At 52.1% G+C, this 18,906-nt stretch overlaps 10 protein-coding genes across 10 annotated transcripts; 5 read left to right on the forward strand and 5 right to left on the reverse strand.

Annotated features, from left to right (window-relative positions):
- Nucleotides 1-1,607: 1,607 nt before the first annotated feature.
- COCMIDRAFT_4773 (uncharacterized protein) lies at nucleotides 1,608-2,238 on the reverse strand (the record flags this gene model as incomplete). Its single annotated transcript, XM_007689139.1, has 3 exons — nucleotides 1,608-1,954; nucleotides 2,019-2,113; nucleotides 2,198-2,238. The coding sequence occupies 3 exons, from the start codon at nucleotides 2,236-2,238 to the stop codon at nucleotides 1,608-1,610; spliced, it is 483 nt and encodes a 160-aa protein (XP_007687329.1).
- Nucleotides 2,239-2,820: 582 nt separating this feature from the next.
- On the forward strand, nucleotides 2,821-3,608 carry COCMIDRAFT_93683 (uncharacterized protein; the record flags this gene model as incomplete). The annotated part of the gene is made up of 4 exons (XM_007689188.1): nucleotides 2,821-2,885; nucleotides 2,962-3,060; nucleotides 3,139-3,372; nucleotides 3,428-3,608. The coding sequence occupies 4 exons, from the start codon at nucleotides 2,821-2,823 to the stop codon at nucleotides 3,606-3,608; spliced, it is 579 nt and encodes a 192-aa protein (XP_007687378.1).
- Nucleotides 3,609-4,041: 433 nt separating this feature from the next.
- On the reverse strand, nucleotides 4,042-5,329 carry COCMIDRAFT_25814 (uncharacterized protein; the record flags this gene model as incomplete). Its single annotated transcript, XM_007689149.1, has 2 exons — nucleotides 4,042-4,842; nucleotides 4,928-5,329. The coding sequence occupies 2 exons, from the start codon at nucleotides 5,327-5,329 to the stop codon at nucleotides 4,042-4,044; spliced, it is 1,203 nt and encodes a 400-aa protein (XP_007687339.1).
- A 1,137-nt stretch (nucleotides 5,330-6,466) lies between these two features.
- Nucleotides 6,467-6,954, reverse strand: COCMIDRAFT_4776 (uncharacterized protein; the record flags this gene model as incomplete). Its single annotated transcript, XM_007689140.1, has 2 exons — nucleotides 6,467-6,485; nucleotides 6,551-6,954. The coding sequence occupies 2 exons, from the start codon at nucleotides 6,952-6,954 to the stop codon at nucleotides 6,467-6,469; spliced, it is 423 nt and encodes a 140-aa protein (XP_007687330.1).
- Nucleotides 6,955-7,439: 485 nt separating this feature from the next.
- On the forward strand, nucleotides 7,440-9,488 carry COCMIDRAFT_4777 (uncharacterized protein; the record flags this gene model as incomplete). The annotated part of the gene is made up of 7 exons (XM_007689141.1): nucleotides 7,440-7,611; nucleotides 7,687-7,701; nucleotides 7,769-7,957; nucleotides 8,016-8,025; nucleotides 8,090-8,461; nucleotides 8,518-8,730; nucleotides 8,783-9,488. The coding sequence occupies 7 exons, from the start codon at nucleotides 7,440-7,442 to the stop codon at nucleotides 9,486-9,488; spliced, it is 1,677 nt and encodes a 558-aa protein (XP_007687331.1).
- Nucleotides 9,489-10,142: 654 nt separating this feature from the next.
- Nucleotides 10,143-11,914, reverse strand: COCMIDRAFT_4778 (uncharacterized protein; the record flags this gene model as incomplete). The annotated part of the gene is made up of 2 exons (XM_007689142.1): nucleotides 10,143-11,732; nucleotides 11,804-11,914. The coding sequence occupies 2 exons, from the start codon at nucleotides 11,912-11,914 to the stop codon at nucleotides 10,143-10,145; spliced, it is 1,701 nt and encodes a 566-aa protein (XP_007687332.1).
- Nucleotides 11,915-12,413: 499 nt separating this feature from the next.
- COCMIDRAFT_4779 (uncharacterized protein) lies at nucleotides 12,414-12,854 on the forward strand (the record flags this gene model as incomplete). The annotated part of the gene is made up of 1 exon (XM_007689143.1): nucleotides 12,414-12,854. The coding sequence occupies one exon, from the start codon at nucleotides 12,414-12,416 to the stop codon at nucleotides 12,852-12,854; it is 441 nt and encodes a 146-aa protein (XP_007687333.1).
- A 543-nt stretch (nucleotides 12,855-13,397) lies between these two features.
- COCMIDRAFT_93625 (uncharacterized protein) lies at nucleotides 13,398-15,323 on the forward strand (the record flags this gene model as incomplete). Its single annotated transcript, XM_007689189.1, has 1 exon — nucleotides 13,398-15,323. The coding sequence occupies one exon, from the start codon at nucleotides 13,398-13,400 to the stop codon at nucleotides 15,321-15,323; it is 1,926 nt and encodes a 641-aa protein (XP_007687379.1).
- A 162-nt stretch (nucleotides 15,324-15,485) lies between these two features.
- Nucleotides 15,486-16,476, reverse strand: COCMIDRAFT_93601 (uncharacterized protein; the record flags this gene model as incomplete). The annotated part of the gene is made up of 3 exons (XM_007689190.1): nucleotides 15,486-15,557; nucleotides 15,613-16,047; nucleotides 16,120-16,476. The coding sequence occupies 3 exons, from the start codon at nucleotides 16,474-16,476 to the stop codon at nucleotides 15,486-15,488; spliced, it is 864 nt and encodes a 287-aa protein (XP_007687380.1).
- Nucleotides 16,477-17,043: 567 nt separating this feature from the next.
- COCMIDRAFT_93700 (uncharacterized protein) lies at nucleotides 17,044-18,735 on the forward strand (the record flags this gene model as incomplete). The annotated part of the gene is made up of 3 exons (XM_007689191.1): nucleotides 17,044-18,434; nucleotides 18,494-18,638; nucleotides 18,691-18,735. 3 exons carry the CDS (start codon nucleotides 17,044-17,046, stop codon nucleotides 18,733-18,735), a joined length of 1,581 nt encoding a protein of 526 aa, XP_007687381.1.
- Between the last annotated feature and the right edge of the window lie 171 nt (nucleotides 18,736-18,906).

Consider the following 18,906-nt stretch of genomic DNA (forward strand, 5'->3'; position numbering starts at 1 on the left):
AGGAAGATACTTGTCACAGTCGCCTCAGCTTCCCGAAGCCCATTCCCATCAAGCTCGTCAGCGTATACCTGCTGAACAACAAGCATCGCACCCCCACATCAAGTCGCATGCGCCACCCCGGCTTAAAATCCCGAGTAATCATTCCAAGTGCGGAGCAACTTCACCAGCTCTGGACAAACACCCGCTCATCCATGTGCCGATTGTCAAAGTGTAAAACCACCCCTGCAGTATCACAATGCGCAACCTGCAGCATGGCATTCCTGTCCAAGTCGCAGTCAGGCCAACCGTGTGCCCTCTACCTCTTGTGACCGCCTCATGCGCAGGTGGCTAACGCGAGCAAGTACCCGTCTTTGCAGGCAGAAGCGACAACATCATGTCAATACGCAGCAATATACGCATCCTATACGCCCACCCGCTCTGGCACTATTGAAAACTCTAAATCCTTGTACAGGATGAGGCTTGTTTGTCAGAGTGTCCCACAATCAGACGGTTGTCGAGAGTGGAGTTGCGAAGTAAAGGCACGAACAGACACACTCACGGCAGAACCGAAGTGGGCTGTGATGGGCAGTCTGTGCAGATAGTAAGAAGCTAGAGTAAGAATAATGAGAGAAAAAAAAGGAATATCAGAGCGTCGAGCAGCGTGTGGACTGTCCGTTCTAGAATTGAGATTCTAGAGGCCTTACTTGACGCGGAGCAGTTGGATATTGTAGATCCCCCGTGTCGTCTGTCACCGTTCAATACCACGTGGATCGCGTAGTAGGAAGATCTTCAGGTTATGACGTTGCGAGAGCGAGTCGACATGCCAGTATGCCTTGGTGAAAGCCCAAATGCAGGTTGAAACTGACACATTCTACCGATATCGAAAAAAAGCCTTGGCACTGGTAAAACTGTCGACCTGAACAAGCTTTCGTATATAACTATATAACCGAGTGCAGTAAGTCGAAAGTAAGCACTAGAGAAAATACATGGCTAGAGACTGCACAAGAGAACCAGAACAGTTTAGGGAATTGGAAAAGAATAATCGCAAGGTTCTCTAGCCTACACACGCAGCGTATGTAGGTCACTTCGATTGTTTAGTGGAAGGCGGTTGACTGTTATCGTATGCCTCCTTCCTTTACGATCCTCGGCTAAATTAGGCTAGGTATAGGATAAAGTTGAGGAGGAACGGGAGCGGACATATCTTCTTTGTCCGTCGGAAGCACGATTCAAGTATCAAGGCTATCGTCGTCATCACCATCATTATCGAGAATAGGAGGTAGTACGCTATTCAGAGGCACTGATATGGCCCAAGCGTAGATGACTTGCATAAGACCAGTAGTTACTGAAGGGTATTCGTAACTCGACAACGACCAAACGCACTCCAAATGACATCAGAAATGCAATAACACGGCAAGGACTGGAACTGGGATTGAAGGATGATGTCTATTGGCGTGAGGGGTCACTCAAAGCCATGTTGGCACACCACTATATCTGCATCGTGATATCGTCGCTTTCCATGCGTATGAAAGTGCAGAAGAGAGAATAATCGAAAAGTCCGAGAAACCACGCCGTTGACAATCCGTGTCCCATGTTGCCAGCCCACAAATCCGAACCACCTTCTGCAACGTTTAGATGTAGGTCTCGTAAGGTACGGGTGTGATGTTCTCTGGCTTGTTGTCCTTGAGGCTGACGACGCGCTCGCCGCGGGGCATGGCGGGCTGGCGCTTCATCTGCTGGGGCTCGCCAGTCTCCTTGGCCTTTTGTTGCTTGGCGAAGTTGAGCTTGACGCGCTTAAGGAAGTCCTCTCGTGAGCGCGAGTGGCGGACGTGCTCAATGCGGACGTTGATGCGCTTCTCCAGGTATCGGTTGCCGACCTGCTTCTGGAGGATGACACCGACCGCTGACTTGGTGACGTTGTAGACGATACCAGTCTTTCCGTGGTAGACCTTGTAGGGCATACCCTTCTGGACCGCACCTGCACAAATTCATAAGTCCTCCGCCTCCAATTGCTCTCGCTGGGTTTCAGGGGGGTTTCGTACCGTTGGCTACGACATCGACGATATCACCGACCTTGTACTGCTTGAGGTAGGTCGAGAGAGGGATCATACCCTTCTTCTTGAAGTCCCTCGAGAATCTAGCCCATCGTCAGTCCATGCCGTCCTTGTCGTCGTCGCTATCGCACTGCGACTAGAGTTTATTTTTTCGGGATAAAACGTACGCATAGCGCGTACCCGCGCGAAGACCGGCTGCGTGACCCATTGTGTTTGTGTTGGGGGTGGTTGTGTGTGCGGCAAGCTGAGGTTCGAAAGTTCAACGATTGTATTTTTGCAAGCCTGTGTGGGAAGCGGTTGCCGCAAATGCCAAGCGTCCGTGCGCATCGCTAGCCTGGCCTGTCGACCATCAACGCCAATGTTGGACATGTACGTGGAAGCAGTGAGGAATATGGATTGATGGAGAATTTATTTTTCTTGCTCAATCAGAGTTTTCGAAGAAGACACCTTAGATTGAATAACTAACAGAGCTTGTATTAGTTTTGACTGACTAACTTGCATCGTTCATGGCCACCATAGAGAAGCTTGTCAGCTACTGTACGCCGTTGGAAAATCACGTATAAACCGATTGTTCCAAACATGCGTTGAACGTATCACCATTAACCAGAATGCGTTATAGTCATGCCAAATTAGATATATACAAACGTACATTGGTGAAAGCGGCGTCCTGAGTACTAACTCCGAAGCGAAAAGGAAACGTCCGTGCGCCCACTGCCCACCTTGGCGTACTTCGAAATTCACGTTCGCTCGCAACGCAACCCACGACTTCTCTCCTCCATCGACAACCACAATGGCGCCCCGCTCCTACTCCAAGACGTACAGCGTCCCCCGTCGTCCTTTCGAGTCCGCTCGTCTGTATGTGATTCCCCATGGCCACTGAGCGAGAGCGTGCTCCGCTTATGTCTGGGACACTTGGTTAATTCTTGGTTAGGGATACTGAGCTGAAGCTCGTCGGCGAGTATGGTCTCCGCAACAAGCGCGAGGTCTGGCGAGTCCAGTTGACTCTGTCCAAGATCCGTCGTGCCGCTCGGTGAGTTACTCCTCAATTGCACGCTTGCTGCGCAAATGCGAAATTTCGAGAAGCGACAAGGCGCTAACATTTTGACAGTTCGCTTCTTACTCTCGACGAGAAGGACCCCAAGCGCCTCTTCGAGGGTAACGCCCTCATTCGCCGTCTCGTCCGTGTCGGTGTCCTCGACGAGTCCCGCATGAAGCTCGATTACGTCTTGGCCCTTAAGATTGAGGACTTCTTGGAGCGCCGTCTCCAGACCTGCGTCTACAAGCTCGGTCTCGCCAAGTCTATCCACCACGCTCGTGTTCTTATCCGCCAGCGCCACATCCGGTATGTCTTTGTGGACGGTCTCCGGAAAAAAAGCACGCGACTAACAAAATCATAGTGTCGGAAAGCAGATCGTCAACGTCCCCTCCTTCATGGTCCGCCTCGACTCCCAGAAGCACATTGACTTTGCTCTGACCTCGCCATTCGGTGGCGGCCGCCCCGGCCGTGTCAGGAGGAAGAAGGCCAAGGCCGCCGAGAAGGGTGACGGTGATGATGCCGGCGAGGAGGACGAGGAGTAAACATTACGCCAAAAAGAATGATTCATGGATGATCGGCGTTGGGCATGACGGGATGAATCTCTCTGACAGGTTTCCCTGTCCTGGAATGCACTATATCCCTTGTGGGTCACGGCTGGTAGAGGATCTACATACGAATTCTGTAGTCTCTGCCCAAAAATCTTCAATTGCCATTGTCTGTGTCTGTTGATTTGTGCCAGCTGTGATGTGTATGCTATTTGGTTGAGACATGATTAAGTTCTGCTTAGATGTCGTATTTTGGGTAGAGCAGGAGGCTTTTTTTGTGAGCCATGTACTTGAGGGTTGTCTGTTGCAGACATACATAATTTCCATGTCACAAATGATGTATATCCCAACAAGGGCATGCAGCTTGGGATACAAAGGCGTATGCATTGTATCCTGAGTGCACAAATATACTATCATAAGCCCTCCATTTCTAATACGATGAATCATCAGTATACAGCCTCGTAACCGGACTCGGTCTCTTGTTCTCGCTCGCCGCCAACCCAGCAGCCACCTTTTCCTGGCCCACTTTTGCCCTTGCTTCCTGCATAATCCACAGACCACTGCTAGTACCCAACCTCGTAGCGCCAGCCTCGAGCATCTTGACAGCGGTATCGAGTTCCCTTACACCGCCACTGGCCTTGACCTCCATCTTCCGCCTGCTTACGCCCTTGGCGGCAAGGTACTCTGCGGCGCCTACCATGAGCTGGACGTGAGGTAGCGTGGCGCCTGGTCCGTTGAAGCCTGTTGACGTCTTGATGAAGTCGAATGATGCGGCGGCTGCGAGGTGCGAGGCCGCGAGGATTTGGGTAGTTGACAGCTGTGAGGTTTCGAGGATGAGCTTGAGCGTTGTCTTGGGGCAGAGGGAGCGAATGGTAGCTAGTTCTCTGTATATGGCGCTGTAGTCTGGGATCTCATCTTGGGCTGTAGCAGTAGAGTTGTTGCGGCTAGAGCCGGCATTCTTGGCTGTGTTGGCAGCAGTGATGCTGTCAATGGCGGAGTCTCTGGAGGTGCGAGTCAAAGTATCTGGCCGGTTGTGCTTTGTGAGCAGCGAGTGGTTGAGTACAACGTCGAGTTCTGCTGCGCCGGCTGCAACGGCTGCACGTGCTTCACGGCATTTTGAGTATGTGTCTTGGGTTCCCTCATGGAAACCGACAACGCAGGCGACAAGGACGTCTGTGCCTTTGAGATTCTTTACACAGCGCTGCACCCAGTTTAGGCGAACGCATACAGACTGTGAATCACATGTTAGTTGAACTTTCTTGAATAACGTAGTTGCATAGCGCGATCGCCGGATGTTATGGAAGAGACACACATACCTTGAATTCCTCGGTCCTTGCCTCACTACACAGGCCGTCTATTACGGAACTCGTAGCATCCAGCTTAAGCACGGTGTGGTCGATCGTTTTGGCCAGTTGCTTCAACGCCTCTTCCCCGTTCCGCATCCGTGGTCCTTCGTAAACCTTGTTTGTGCGCTCCCCGCTCTCCACCTCCTTCAGCACGTGCCGGATCGTCTCGTCAATCTGCGCCTGCCACTCCGGGTTCGTATATCGATCTGTCATGATCTCAATCGGCGATTGCTTGTCGTTGTCGAGATCCGGGTTAGCGGCCAGGAATCCACGGATCAGCACTTCGGATTCTGTGAGGGGAATCGGGTGGGGGTCTGTCGCAGTTGCGGATGCGGTTCCCGCTGCTTCTGAAGATTGTGTGGCAGAAGACATGGTCTGTATCCAGGGGTAGGCCTGTTTATTGGTTTTTTCACTTCCCAGATGATGGGTTGATATGATTTGATTTTCCAGCTTAGCCCAGCTCGAGATACGGAGTAGCTAGCCGTCGGTGCGGACGATGCGTATTGGGTGACGATGACGTGGGGTGGCTTTTGTCCGCGAGTCGTGGATGCGATCAAGGGGTTTGTTCACGCTAATCCAAGCACCCGGAAACGTCTTGAGTGCGAATCGTGTACAAGCGGCGCAAGGTCAATGACTGTTATAAGTGTTTTGCAATGGAAGCGGAGGTCGGCGTTCTGCCCGTCATGTGTCTGGGTTGGAATGGGGTCTCGACTAGGTTTCCCCACTTAAAAGTCGAATTGTGCGGCTCACGACGAGGTCCTTCTATTCTAGGTATAAGGTGGCTGCTCACCACAGTGCCACCATGAACGCGAAAATACCCATGAGGCTAATCAATGAGTTCAGGCTTGGTACACATCTTGTGGATGCTATTGTTGTTTGCCAACATTGATTCCCAGGGTTGTTTTTTGCTTGTCTAACCTTTTGTGCATGCTTTAAAATCCCAGCACAAACATCTGTAGTATGCGAATATAGTAACGTTGATTTTTGAGACATGGTACATACGACCATAGGAAACTTACAGCTAGGATACTTGTCCGCTCTGCTAGATTTGCTTGTGCTGCGCTGTCGACCGTTTCCCGAAACCGGTTACAGTTTTCTGGCGTTAAGCAACTGAGCCTCAGCCACACGGCCCACGCTTTACTACAATTAACAACGTTTTGAGCTAAAAACAGAAGACTGAATTGCGCACCTTAGTAATTTTCTCTAAAAATGCGGCGCGGGTTACGTCGTTTCTTAAGTTTAGCGATGCCTGTAATCCTCGCGTGCTTTACCTTCGTCTTCGTTCAAGCTCCTCTCCTCAACCACCGCACCTGTGGCCAATTATTTTCGCAATGCAGATTAAAAGACAAAAACAAGACCGCGCCCTAAGAAGGATGCCAAATTAAGAGCTAAAGCTGTCATAATCGTTCGTCTGGACGTCACGAAGTCCTTCCGTCGAAAGCTTTTATAGTACATAGGTATATATTTTGTCTAAGGTTCCATGTGGCGAAATTATCGTCTCCTTGATTTCTAAGGTTCGAGAGCCGTGCTAGAATTGTATTGTAGGTTAGTAACAAGGCAGAATTGAAGGACAGAGGCGACGCGCAGAAGTACTCACACGTGGACGTGCCTTTGATGGTTCCGCCCGCGGCCAGAACACGAGAGACGACAGTGGCATCAATGGGGGACACGGGGTATTTGTTCTGGTTGGAAAGGATCGGGGCCGGCGCTCCAAGTGTTGCCGGCAGGCCTTGCACGCAAATGTTATCTTTGATGGTCACGGCGCGGCCCTGCAGACAATGGCTGCTTGGTGCGGCGGCAGAGAGAGTGCATTGGTGGCTCCAGGCATCGTATGGATTCTGTGTGGCCGCTGGTGCCCCGTATTCTCGAGGCTGCACAGTCGGCAGCGGCTGCAACTGTGACGGTATATAGTCGGCGCCTCTTTCGACGTGGCTGAGGACGCTCTCGAAGAACCAGATCAGGCGCAGATAGTCCTGGGCATCTCTGTCGTCCGACATCAATGCCAAGCCAGCCCGCCAATTGACGAAAGTCATCGACATGGAAACCGGAGCTTCATCACTGTATGAGCGAGCGTGCCTGCCAGGTTCAAAGCGGCGATGGCGTGTAGGTCGGATACATCAAACACTACATTAGTACATGCATGTGTATACTTATCTCGCAAGGGAGCCTGCCCTGTATGCGCGTTGGTCGGACGGTCCGACTTCGTATCGGCGACCAGGCCCTGTCCACAGCACTCGACTTCACATAATCCCCCCTGCTACAGTATTGCCACCATCAACGTCCATCATTATCATCGCCCTTATCGCCGCCATGGATGTAGCCCATGCTGTCATGCCGTCTCCAATTCCGCGCCACGTCCGCCGCCTCGAGATAGGCTGATGGCTGACATCTCCATAATTCCAAGCGAAGGCCTCGTCCAACTTCATCTCATCACTCCGCATCGCCAGCACCGCGCTGCTCTGTCTTCATAGTCATGGCCGCCATGCAGCATTCCAAGGAGGAGGAGAAAGGTCCTGCCACGACGCTCGCACTGGACCGATCCGACACCAGTGCGAGCGGCATGGGTATCGGCACCGTTACTGACATGCCTTCGGGAGCGCAGTCGTTGCATCGAAGTCTGCGTGGCAAGGAAGTCCAACTTTTCGCCATTGGTGGTATGTATTGCCCTCTCTGTCGGGCGCCTTCCTCGCTGCCCTTGGCCTGACATGCACGCCGCTGACATGGCATAGGAGCAATTGGCACGTGTATGTCTTTCCCGAGAGGACACACGCCAGATTCAGCGAGCGTGACTGACATGGTCGGAACATGAAGCTCTTTACGTGCAGATGGGGTCCGCCCTGCCCAAGGGCGGTCCGGCGGGACTTTTCATTGCATTTCTCCTCTGGGGCGGCGTCATGTGGGCGGTCAATGAGTGCTTCGCCGAGATGGTGACCTATGCGCCCATTCTGTCCCCCTTCATCCGTTTCGGTACAGAGTGGGTCGACGGTGCTCTCGGCTTTGGTATGTGCTCGCATATTTCCTCGTATGCTCAACGACACACTGGCTGACTTAGTCGCAGCCATGGCCTGGTATGGAGTGGCCATCCTCTCTCGCTTCATCTTCTACAGGACAGGATGCTGATATGAAATACAGGAATTTCTTCTTCTCCATGGCCTTCCTGGTCCCTTTCGAGATTGTCGCCATGAACATCATGCTCACCTTTTGGACTGATAAAGTGCCAGTCGAGGCCGTCATCGTCGTCATGATGCTGCTCTACACCTTCCTGAACATGGTTACCGTCCGATACTTTGGCGTTGCAGAATTCTACTTGTCCATCTTCAAAGTCTTGCTAATGTTGGGCCTATTCATGTACACATTCATCACCATGGTCGGCGGAAATCCCTTGCATGATGCGTACGGGTTCCGGTACTGGAAAGATCCTGGAGCATTTGTGTCACACCTGGAGCCCGGCTCAGTCGGAAAGTTTCTTGGGATCCTCTCCTGTATCTACCAAGCAAGTTTCTCGTGCGTGTACAAACAGGTGGAGATTCCCGTGCAGCATGCTTACTGACTTCACTCAGGATTACTGGGCCAGAGTACATCTCCATGGTAGCGGCTGAGACTGAGATGCCACGCAAGATCCTCCCCCCTGCATTCAGATCCTTCGTCTGGCGCCTGTTGGTGTTCTTCGTCGGCTCTGCGCTCTGCATGGGCATTGTCGTTCCCTATAACGACGGGACACTGAATGCCATCCTCAGTGGCGATATTCCGGGGAGCGGAACAGGTGCAGCATCGTAAGCGTGTTCTGTACTGTACGTGTTAAGATGATGACTAAGTCTCCTATAGTCCGTATATCATATCGATGGAGCGCCTTAAAATCTCGGGCTTGCCTAACCTGGTCAACGCCCTAATCATGACATCCATCTTCAGCGCAGGCAATGCTCTCCTCTATGCTGCCACCCGCACTTTACATGGCATGTCACTTGAAGGCCATGCACCCCGATTCTTCTCGAGATGCACGAAGAACGGTGTGCCGATCTGGTCCCTGGCATTCTCCCTTCTCTTCTGCCTATTGGCTTTCCTGCAAGTCAACAAGTCCTCGGCAAGCGTCCTCACCTACCTTGTTGACCTCGTCACCTGTTGCCAGATGCTCAACTACGGCTTCACTGCAGTCACGTATCGCCACTTCTTCTCTGCTCTTCAGAAACAAGGCATATCTCGCGACACGCTTCCATATAAAGGACGATTCCAGCCGTATACGTCATACCTTGCCATGGCCGGCACGTTGTTTGTATTACTCATGGCGGGCTATGATCTGTTCCTCGATGGCGGATGGGACGTCATGTGGTTCTTCCTCGATTACGGAATGATCGGTTTCTTCATCCTGGCTTTCGTCTTTTGGAAGTTGGTGTGGAGGACCAAGTACGTTCGCCCGGGAACTGCAGATCTGGGTCTCGGCGGATTGAAGGAGCAGATTGACAATTACGAGGCCGTCCATGTTCCCCGGGAGCCGGGCAGAGTCGGCCGCATTGTGAACAAAGTATTTGAGTAGGATGGATTTGCACGCTCTATTTCAACCTCCATAGTCGTAAACATTAGTATCTTGTCCCTAGTTGGCCAACTATATCAAGCGGGGACACCTTTGGGCATCAAATCAAGCAATTTCGTGGTTGACAGACTCAAGCTTACGATTTTTTATCGGGCCCGTACTGCGATGTTTCTCCGTCGATCAAGCGAACCTCTTAAACCCTTCTCCAACTGCGCAAGCTAGCAGCGGCCAACCACTCACCACGTCAGATTTATAACAAAGCAGCTTGAAGATTGCGTGGACGAAGAAAGTCAAACAAAAAAAGAAGAGCAACGCAAACTGGAAGAATATAAATAAATAGTTGAATTAAGAGTGCTAACTAGTTCCCGTTGGGATCTACGAACACCAAAACCCTCTTCTCGTTTGTGGGGCAAACTTGAGTAGCGCGATTGAGCTGCTCTTGAAACCCCTACTCTCCGACCTCTCTCTAGATGCGTCTCCAGTATTTCTTCCTCTCTTCTCTGACTGAGCTGCCCTCTGACGGGAAGAATATGAGTTAGGCACCATGAACTATGTTCTTTCTCTCTCTCTGTGAAGGAGAGAAAGTCACCACTGCTCTTGCCACTTACCCCCTTACTTCACGCACCTTACCAGAAAAAAAATCCAAATCATCAACATTTATATCTTCGCTTGATCCTCAGCAAACCCCTTAATATCCTCCTTGTAATGCACCCTCGTCCTCTCTTGCGCTGCGCGCAAACAGTCCTCGAGCACGTTCCTATCGCGCTGAATCAAGCGCACGCGGAAGTCACGGGGAATGGCCACCAGGGCGGTCTTGAACTGGTTGTAGTCGACATAATCAGTGTTCGGCGGGTGCGTTTCGGAGGCGACGATTTTGTAAGAGGATAAGATGCGCAGGAGGGCCGTGTAGAGGAGACGGGTGGCGATGTGTTGGCCGCTGCAGGCGCGGGAGCCAGCGCCAAAGGAGAGGTGCGTTTGTGAGGTCTGGGGCAGTTCGTTGAAGGGGCCGAGGGGATGGGAGGGATCGATGGGGGCGAGCCAGCGTTCAGGATTGAAGGTGGCGGCCGAGGGGCCGAAGTGCGTGGTGTCGTGGTTGCCGGCTTGGGCGTTGACGAGGATCATGGTTTTGGGGGGGATGACGGCACCGTTCCAGTTTACTTCGGTCACGGTCTTGCGTGGCAGGCTCATGGAGCTGACAGTATAGTATCGGCCGGCTTCTTGGATGATGGCGCGCAGGTAGGGCACTTTTTCTTCCTGGTAACTGTGCGTCCAGGCGTCGCGGATGTCAGGGTAGTGGCGTTTGATGTCGGCGTAGGCGCGCTCTTGGAAGATCTGGCCAGCGGGCGTGCTGAGCGAGCCTAGGCACGATGTGAGCGTGCCTGGGATGGTTTCGAAACCGCCGCTGACGAGAGAGAGGCAGATAGAAGAGACTTCGACGCCCGTGAGTTTGGTCTCTTCGTCTTTGAGAATGGCACTGCTGATACATGGCTTATCGGTGCCGTTCTTAATCATCTCCCGCACCTTGTCGAGCAAGAGGTTCAAGTAGACGTCACGGCGATCGCGCAGCTCTTTGGATTCCGCGTTTTTCTTATTGTTGGGCAAGTATCGCAGGAGGGGAATGTAGTCTTGAAGATTCGTGGACGCGCTGCGCAAGAGTGAGATGGCGCTACCAACGTACAAGATCTCGCGCAGGAGCTTGTCATACGTGTCGTCCATACGGATGCCATAGCAGAGCGTCAGTGTCGTGTTGAGCGCGTATCGCTGGATATAGGGCCGCACATCAATCTCCACGTCGGGATTCGAGGCCTTACTATCGCGGTGCAAGTCGCGCAGGATGCAGTAGCTCTCGAGGTCAAACATGGGATAGTAGCCACGCATGGCTGGACGAGACAATGCGGTTCCGGCGGCCTTACGCTTGTTCTTGCAGCTGTTATCCCAAGGGGAGCTGCCGATGGTGAAGCCTTGGGTGCTGCTGATGACGCCGTGGAAGGTATACAGCTTGGGCCGATCGATGACGGCGTTTTGGTGCTTCACCAGAATGTCACGGCATGCTTCGAAGGAGTTGAAGACCACAGCCCTGGTATTTCCCAGCTTGATCTGAAAGACCGGGAGATCATACTGCCGCCACCATTTCTCGCAAGTCGAAGCGTGATCCTCGCCGAGTTGAAGCAGATGACCGAAGATGGGCAGCGATCCTGGGATTTCGGGAATGCCCTTGATTTTTGGAATATCCGTCGAACACGCCCACTGCGGAAAGCTTTTTGTCAGGTTGCATTCACATGGATTTGACGGTGCATACCATCAATGGAATCACTTACCCAATACAAAATCATTGTTATCAATACTACGCCTGCAATACTAGTATAGAGGCCATTCTCGCGGACGATGTCGATGGCTTGCAGCCGAATGGAGGTGGCGGCACTAGCCATGGTGCAGCACGTTGGACTGACTGGAACTTGGATACTGTTTTCAGGCGAGCTGAGGTCCACGAATATGTTTTTAAGACGTAGGAAACGGTCGCACACGGCTTCGATCGAGTGATATTGAATCTCACGTGCCAATTGTCCGATGAGGACGGACCCGTTGCGCACCACAAGGTTGGGTGATCCGACAGCCTTGGACTGCGGGCTTGCCCCGAGAACGTAGCTAAATTCAACGACCGACTGTCATAGGGCAGATACGAAGTGTAATGCATTTGGTGGGGTTAGATATGCCCCGCCCGCCTCCGTCGGACCCATGCCCGGCTTTGCAGATGCGATTTTCGGACACTCCGAAAGGCGCCATGCATGGATCCGATCATGAGCGATAGAATGTCTCTCGATAAGCATCAAATATGCTATGGTGCTGTACACGCAATGACAATTCTGCAGGCGCGGGAAACCTTTTCGCTTCATCGCCACACACCGAGAGCACCACTACATCATCACTATGTCGCCCAACGGCCAAGCCTTTCTTTTGAATCCCTCTGCGCCTGAAGGCCCCACCAAATTTCCACAGGCACGAACGATACCCAGTGGAAGCCGAACCATCTACATCTCTGGCATTGCGAGCGTGCTCCCGGACGGTAGCGTTGCTGGTGTAGAGCACGATAAAGTTCCCGACGTCAAGATCCAGACACGAACAATCCTCGGCACCATAGACCAGATTATCGCAGGCGCTTCAGGAGGCAAAGGAGGTGTGCAAAATTTGATTGATGCTGTGGTCTATCTTACCGCCATGGAAAGGGACTATCCTGGGATGAATGAGGAATGGAACAGGGTTTTTGGCAGTCGTGAGGTGGCGCCTGCGAGAGCGACAATCGGAGTGAAAGACTTGCCCGATCCCAATTTCGTGGTTGAGGTCAAGGGAGTTGCTATAGTCCCCGAATAGGATCATCGAGATGCGGAGAGGCTTCGGACGTGTGACACGCAATGTCGTGTGCAGAGCTGATAGCTCACCTTCAACATGCTTGCTTGGCGATGTCACGTTCTGTTGCGAGCAAGGAAGAGGTTTTGCCTACCATGTCGTGGTGACGTTGTGGTCGTTTGAAGGCAGCAGCGATGGCTGGGGAACGATAGGAGACCATGTTGTCTGTCACCTATCGAGCTACTACTTGGAAGAACACTAGGATGAAGTGCTTAGTAATCGAGAACGCACGCTTAGTAATTCAGGACGCAACATATGTGACACGCGATAACGTTTATCTATTCTGCCCGAGGCTACAACCTGGCAACCCCATCAAGCCTCTGTTGTACAACTTACATAGGCTTGTCTCTGGAACTCAGCCCGACATGGTCGTTCGGGATTCCGCTCGATCGGAATTTGATTATGCCTCGAGAGCCTCGTCTGTCGGTCCGCGCCAAATTGTCCTGCTCACGTTGTCGTCGCCGGAAGAAGCGTTGTGATCGTACGCTGCCGCAATGCGGAGACTGCATGGCCAACCAAGCCTCATGCAGTTTCCTCGATGAACAGCACGAATCAGCGTCGTACTCTGTGGCCTATGTCAGCAGCCTCGAAGAACGGCTGCGGGTGTTGGAGCAAGAACGCCGATCAGAGATCGAGGGCTCTGCACTTGGAGCGATGGCTTCTGAGACGCAAGGCCACTTCCCATCGCCATCAGTGCAGTCCAGATCGTATCGTCGTAGTTCAGCCGCCTCGCACGATGAACTGACCGATGAGCATTCAGAAATAATTGTCACGAATGCAGATGTCTTCTCTATGCCTGACGTCACGCCTGCAACAAGACCTCGAACCAGTACTACTACGCCTGACTCATCCAGTCCTCAGGCTCGCTCCGGGGAGACACTTGCGAGCAATCTAAAGTCCATTTCACTTGCAGCTGTCGCGGAGCCGTACCTCGGTGCCATGTCTGGCTTGACATTCGCCAAACTCACACAAGCTGTGCTACGCCGCTTGGCTCCGGACGGAGGTGACTTTGTGTTCAATCCACAGTTCGATGGGGTGAATTTTCCCGTCGATGGGGTGACAACCACACATCTAGATATCATGAGCAACATGTACTTTGAGTACGACTCGGCTGTTACATCCTCCTGGCTCGCTGGCGACAACGCCATGCCGGTGACCAAGACACTCTTCCCAGTAGAGACATCATTTCTTCTCCCCCTCCCCGAGCGCTCTGAGGCGATGCGGCTGGCAACATTCTATTTCGATCATTCACATACTCTATATCCCATCGTGAGCAGAAGAGAGGTCATGTCGGATTTGAATTGGGCTCTTGAGAACCCGGATCGTCAGCCCACGCAATCCCCGCCCAGCGCGTTCAGGATATGGATGATTCTGGCAATAGCATCCACAGCTCACTCATCAATTACGCTCAATGAAGAGTCGACTTCGAGACAGTATTACGAGAAGGCAATGACCTATTTTGAAGCGGCGATGGACTACGGAGACATTGCTGCGCTGGAGGCGATCATGTTACAGGTGTCGTACTCGTTCTTCAACCAATTGGGCCCCAACACATGGTTTCTTGTGGGAACGGCTGCACGTTTGGCCATCGGCATGGGCTTCCATTGCGAGGCAGCTTACCACGGCTTACCAAGAGAAGATGTCGTACGACGTCAGCGGCTCTTCTTCTCGATATATATGATGGATAGACTGGTGTCAATCACGCTGGGCCGACCTTTCTCGCTGCATGAAGACGATATTGACATTAATCCATTCGCCATCGATCTCGACGATGCCCTTGATGCTGATCCAGACGTCCCTCAAAGTACGCTGTGCCAACCCCCACTAGCCATCACAGCTCATATACTGCGACTCCGCAAAATCGCAAATGACATCGCCACTAAGGTTTACTGCAAGCGCGTCGTCGCACGGTTAACCGAGCACCAACGACGAGAGGTCCTGACGTCTCTGCACCAAGATTTGGTTGAGTGGCGACAAAGCGTGCCTTTCCCGCTGCCAAACCTTCACCGCTTGGTTCCCCAAGGCTGCATGTCATGGTATGACTTGAACTTCTGCACACATCTCACAGCCCTCTACAGGCCATCTCCACTGTTTCCTACCCTCGACGTCGCAAGAGTCGCCATCTTGGCGGAAACATCAGCCATGGCGGTTCGTCATGCTTCTAGCATGTATATGCAGAAGCGCCTGTCGTTCAACTGGCTGACAATGCTAACACTCTACAATTCGGTCATCGCGTTGGTATACTCGGTCACGGTACAGCCTCAAAGCATTGCCACGACCATAGAACGATCAAGCGCCATCGAAGATCTCGAGCTTGCGACGGACATATTCAAGGCGCTCGGAAGAAAGTTTCCGGCTGCCAGAACTCTCGACATGCTGGTGGCTCAAATAATTGAGAGGTACAAGTCTGTAAGCAGTGTCTCACTGCACTGAATAATGCTCATTGTCACGTGTACATGATATCATCGAATGGATCTTACATTTTGGAGCCCGCTTGTGATATCTCGTTGCAGTTGACTCCCATTGCCGTAACTCTACCACAGCGAAATCCTCCACATGAGCCTGGATCCAGTATTTCAATCGAATCAGCTGACCTCAGTTCTTGAACGACGGGTCTAGGTGCTCCTCCAACTTGTAGCTTGGTTGGAATTCGACGAACAATGTGTCCTGCGGTGATGGGTCAGTCATTTCTCACATGTAGACCCTGTGCTTGAGTACTCACTGGAGTACTAGCCATCCGGAAGGTATTTGATGCTTCCTCTTCGGGTACAATCCTCTTTGGTAGTCCAGTAGATTCGACCATTAACTGAATACGACAGCTCTTCTCTAGAAGAGTGTACAAATATGCAGCCTCGTCTACAGTCTGACCAACTGTGATCAGGCCATGGTTCACCAAGATCGCCGCTTTATTGTCTCCAAGGGCGTGCGCAATATTGGTCCCTTCGTCAGCTGCGAAAGCAATACCTCCAAAGTTGTCGTAGACAGAATGAGCTTTGTAGAAGTAGCAGACGTCTTGACTGAGCATATCCAGTGGTCGCCCAAATGCCGCCCATGTTTTCCCATATAGCGAGTGGGCATGACATATCGCATGGGCATCAGGCCGCGCCAAATGGCATGCTGTGTGTATCGACACACCTGCGGCGTTGGCTGGCACTGACTATATCCCGCAGAATCAGTCAGCTAGTCACAACACAATAGCAATAGATCACAACAACGCAAAGTCACCCACCTTGTTCCCTGCAACGACGTTGCCTTGCATGTCGAGGCAAATGAGGTCACTGACTCTCATCATCGAGAAATGCACCGCTAACGGGTTCATCCAGAATCGATCAGGAAACTCTGGGTCCCGAACGCTGATATGTCCAGCGATGCCTTCGGCGTAGCCCTCACGGCCAAACACTCGAAAGGCACCTGCGAGATGCTCAAGTAACCATTTGCGTTTGGAAGCCATCGAGTCAAACGTGGGGATTGCTTCGACAGCTATACCCTGATGACCCATGGCTTCAAGCGGCGAAAGCACCCTCCGTTGGATATTTTCGCTGCTCATCTTCAGTGTCTCCGTAGTGGTACAAATCGTGGAACTCATGTCGATGGTCGAAACACCGATTATAGACGAGAATCCAGGATTCAATGGACCCGAATCGCAGTTGCCTCGTTCTTGAAAGAAATTTTCTGGCTCTAGAGATGTGCGGTAATAACGACGGAGGTTGTAGCTGTCTCTGTCTCAGCAAAGAGCAATGCGCCCACGCTGCTCCGGATACTGCTAAAGCGGAGTCCAATCAAGTCTAGATACCAGCGTGGGCCTCTTGATGCTCCAGACGGAGATCTCAGCCATGATTGTCCGACTCCCATGTCAGAAAAAGTATTCTCTGAGATAGAAACGCCATGGGCAGCATGACCTCCAGTCTGCCCTACCAGGAAAGTTTGCGGTTTCGGACTGTCCGCTTGTCGCAGATACGACTCGGACTTTCCGTTCCCGATCGTCGCAACGATGTCCAACCCCAACAATTAAATATCCCATTTGGACATCTACTTAGCGCAGATAGGCCCAACAGCACAGCAAACACCCAGTAAGACGCTCGCCCTGGTTCATGTGGCCTTACACTGACTTGCTGTTTTTCGATGCTCTCTTTCCCCGCGCACTACCGCACCCATGACCCCGCTCATAGCATTCTTTGTGCTCCTACTGCTGGCAGTGCACCGTTATGTGATCAGATCACTATATTTGAACAAACTGAGTAAAATTCCGGGCCCCAAGCTATATGCAATCACTAAATGGCGCCTTGCACTGGAGGATTGGCGAGGACTTCGGACGCAGACGATTGATGCTTTACACAAGCAGTACGGGCCAATCATACGGATCGGACCGAACGAGATTCATTGCAATAGTCTTACCGCCTTGAAGACCATCTATGGGGCGGGTAGCGGGTTCGAGAGAACCTCATTCTACTCCATGTTCGATGTGTATGGCAGACAGAATCTTTTCACATTCTCCAGCAGCAAGGCGCATGGCGATCGCAAGAAATTGGTCGCCAATGGCTATGCAAAGTCGGTCGTCATGCGCAACTGGAGTGCGGACTTGGTCAAGAAAAAGGTCTCGCAATATCTGGAGTTGATTGAGATGAGGGGCACGGAGCCACACGAGATCTTCTCGAGCTTGCATTATTTCTCCATCGACAGCATTACGCACTTCTTGTACGGGTCGAAGCATGGCGGCACCACCGCGTTGACACCGCGCTCGCTTGATCAGAGATTACTGAATGATATACTCGATCCCGCTCGACGGCAGCTGAGCTGGTTTGCAGTGCACTTGCCGTCTCTTACGAAATGGCTGTACTCGAGATCAGGCTACATAGAGCGCATCATTCAGCCACTACTCCCCATGCAAAAGCCGGCAACGTACACAGGAATCCGTGCTCACGCTCTCCGAGCTTTGCAGAGCTTCGAGGCTGCTGTCACGGCTGATCCTGTGGCTGCTACAGCAGAACCAACAATCATCGCGCAATTGTGGAAGTCGCACAGTAGCATCAAAGAAGCTGCAGCTGGGGGTCTCGACTCTCTAGATATTGCATCTGAATGCGCTGATCACTTGCTCGCTGGCATCGATACGACGGCAGACTCGCTCATGTTCCTTATCTGGGCTGTTTCGCAGCCTCAAAATGCACACATACAACGACGCCTAATTGACGAGCTCCACTCGCTGCCAGCTGAGGTATTTGAGCAAGGAGTTCCAGGGCTCCATGTCGTCGACTCGTTACCATATCTGAACGCAGTCATACGTGAGACACTTCGCCTATACAACCCACTACCGGCTTCCGAACCTCGTTCAATTGGAATGGATCGGGTGATTGATGGCTTTCAGATCCCAGCTGGTACAGTCGTAAACGTGTCGCCGTACTCATTGCATCGCAACGCCGATGTATTTGAAGACCCTCTACAATTTCACCCTGAGCGATGGCTGGCAAGTTCGCCTGACAAACTCGCAGAGATGAATAGGTGGTTCTGGGCGTTCAGCAGTGGTGGGAGAATGTGCATCGGCTTACAGTGAGTACTTGTCGCTGGATCATAGGCTTCGCGAGAAAAGGACCTGACATCGTATGCAGCTTGGCCATGGCGGAGATGACGGCTCTAGTCGGTGCAGTGTATCGGAGATACAAGACGTCAATAGCACCAGGTTTCGAAAACAAATCTCCAGCCATCACGTCCAGGTTTGAGACGTTTTACGATGTGACATTTCCGGAGATCGAGGTGAGTTTGGACACATGTTTTTTTTGACACTATCTGGGCTGACAGAAGACAGGAGCATGTTTGCATGATCATCTTTAAACAGCAACAAGCCACATAGAAGTCTAAGATTTTGCAGTACTTCTCTGGAACGTGACAATAGTGATGGACCGTGAGGAACAAGGTTCCCTCCCCCCCCCCCAACCAGGTGCGAAAGTCCTCGACATCGGCTCTGGCTCCAGCTACCTCACCCACGTCCTGGCGGAACCAGTGCAGCCCGGCAGGAGCGTCG

This window comes from Bipolaris oryzae (assembly GCF_000523455.1).
Source record: "Bipolaris oryzae ATCC 44560 unplaced genomic scaffold scaffold_53, whole genome shotgun sequence".
Classification (NCBI taxonomy): domain Eukaryota; kingdom Fungi; phylum Ascomycota; class Dothideomycetes; order Pleosporales; family Pleosporaceae; genus Bipolaris; species Bipolaris oryzae.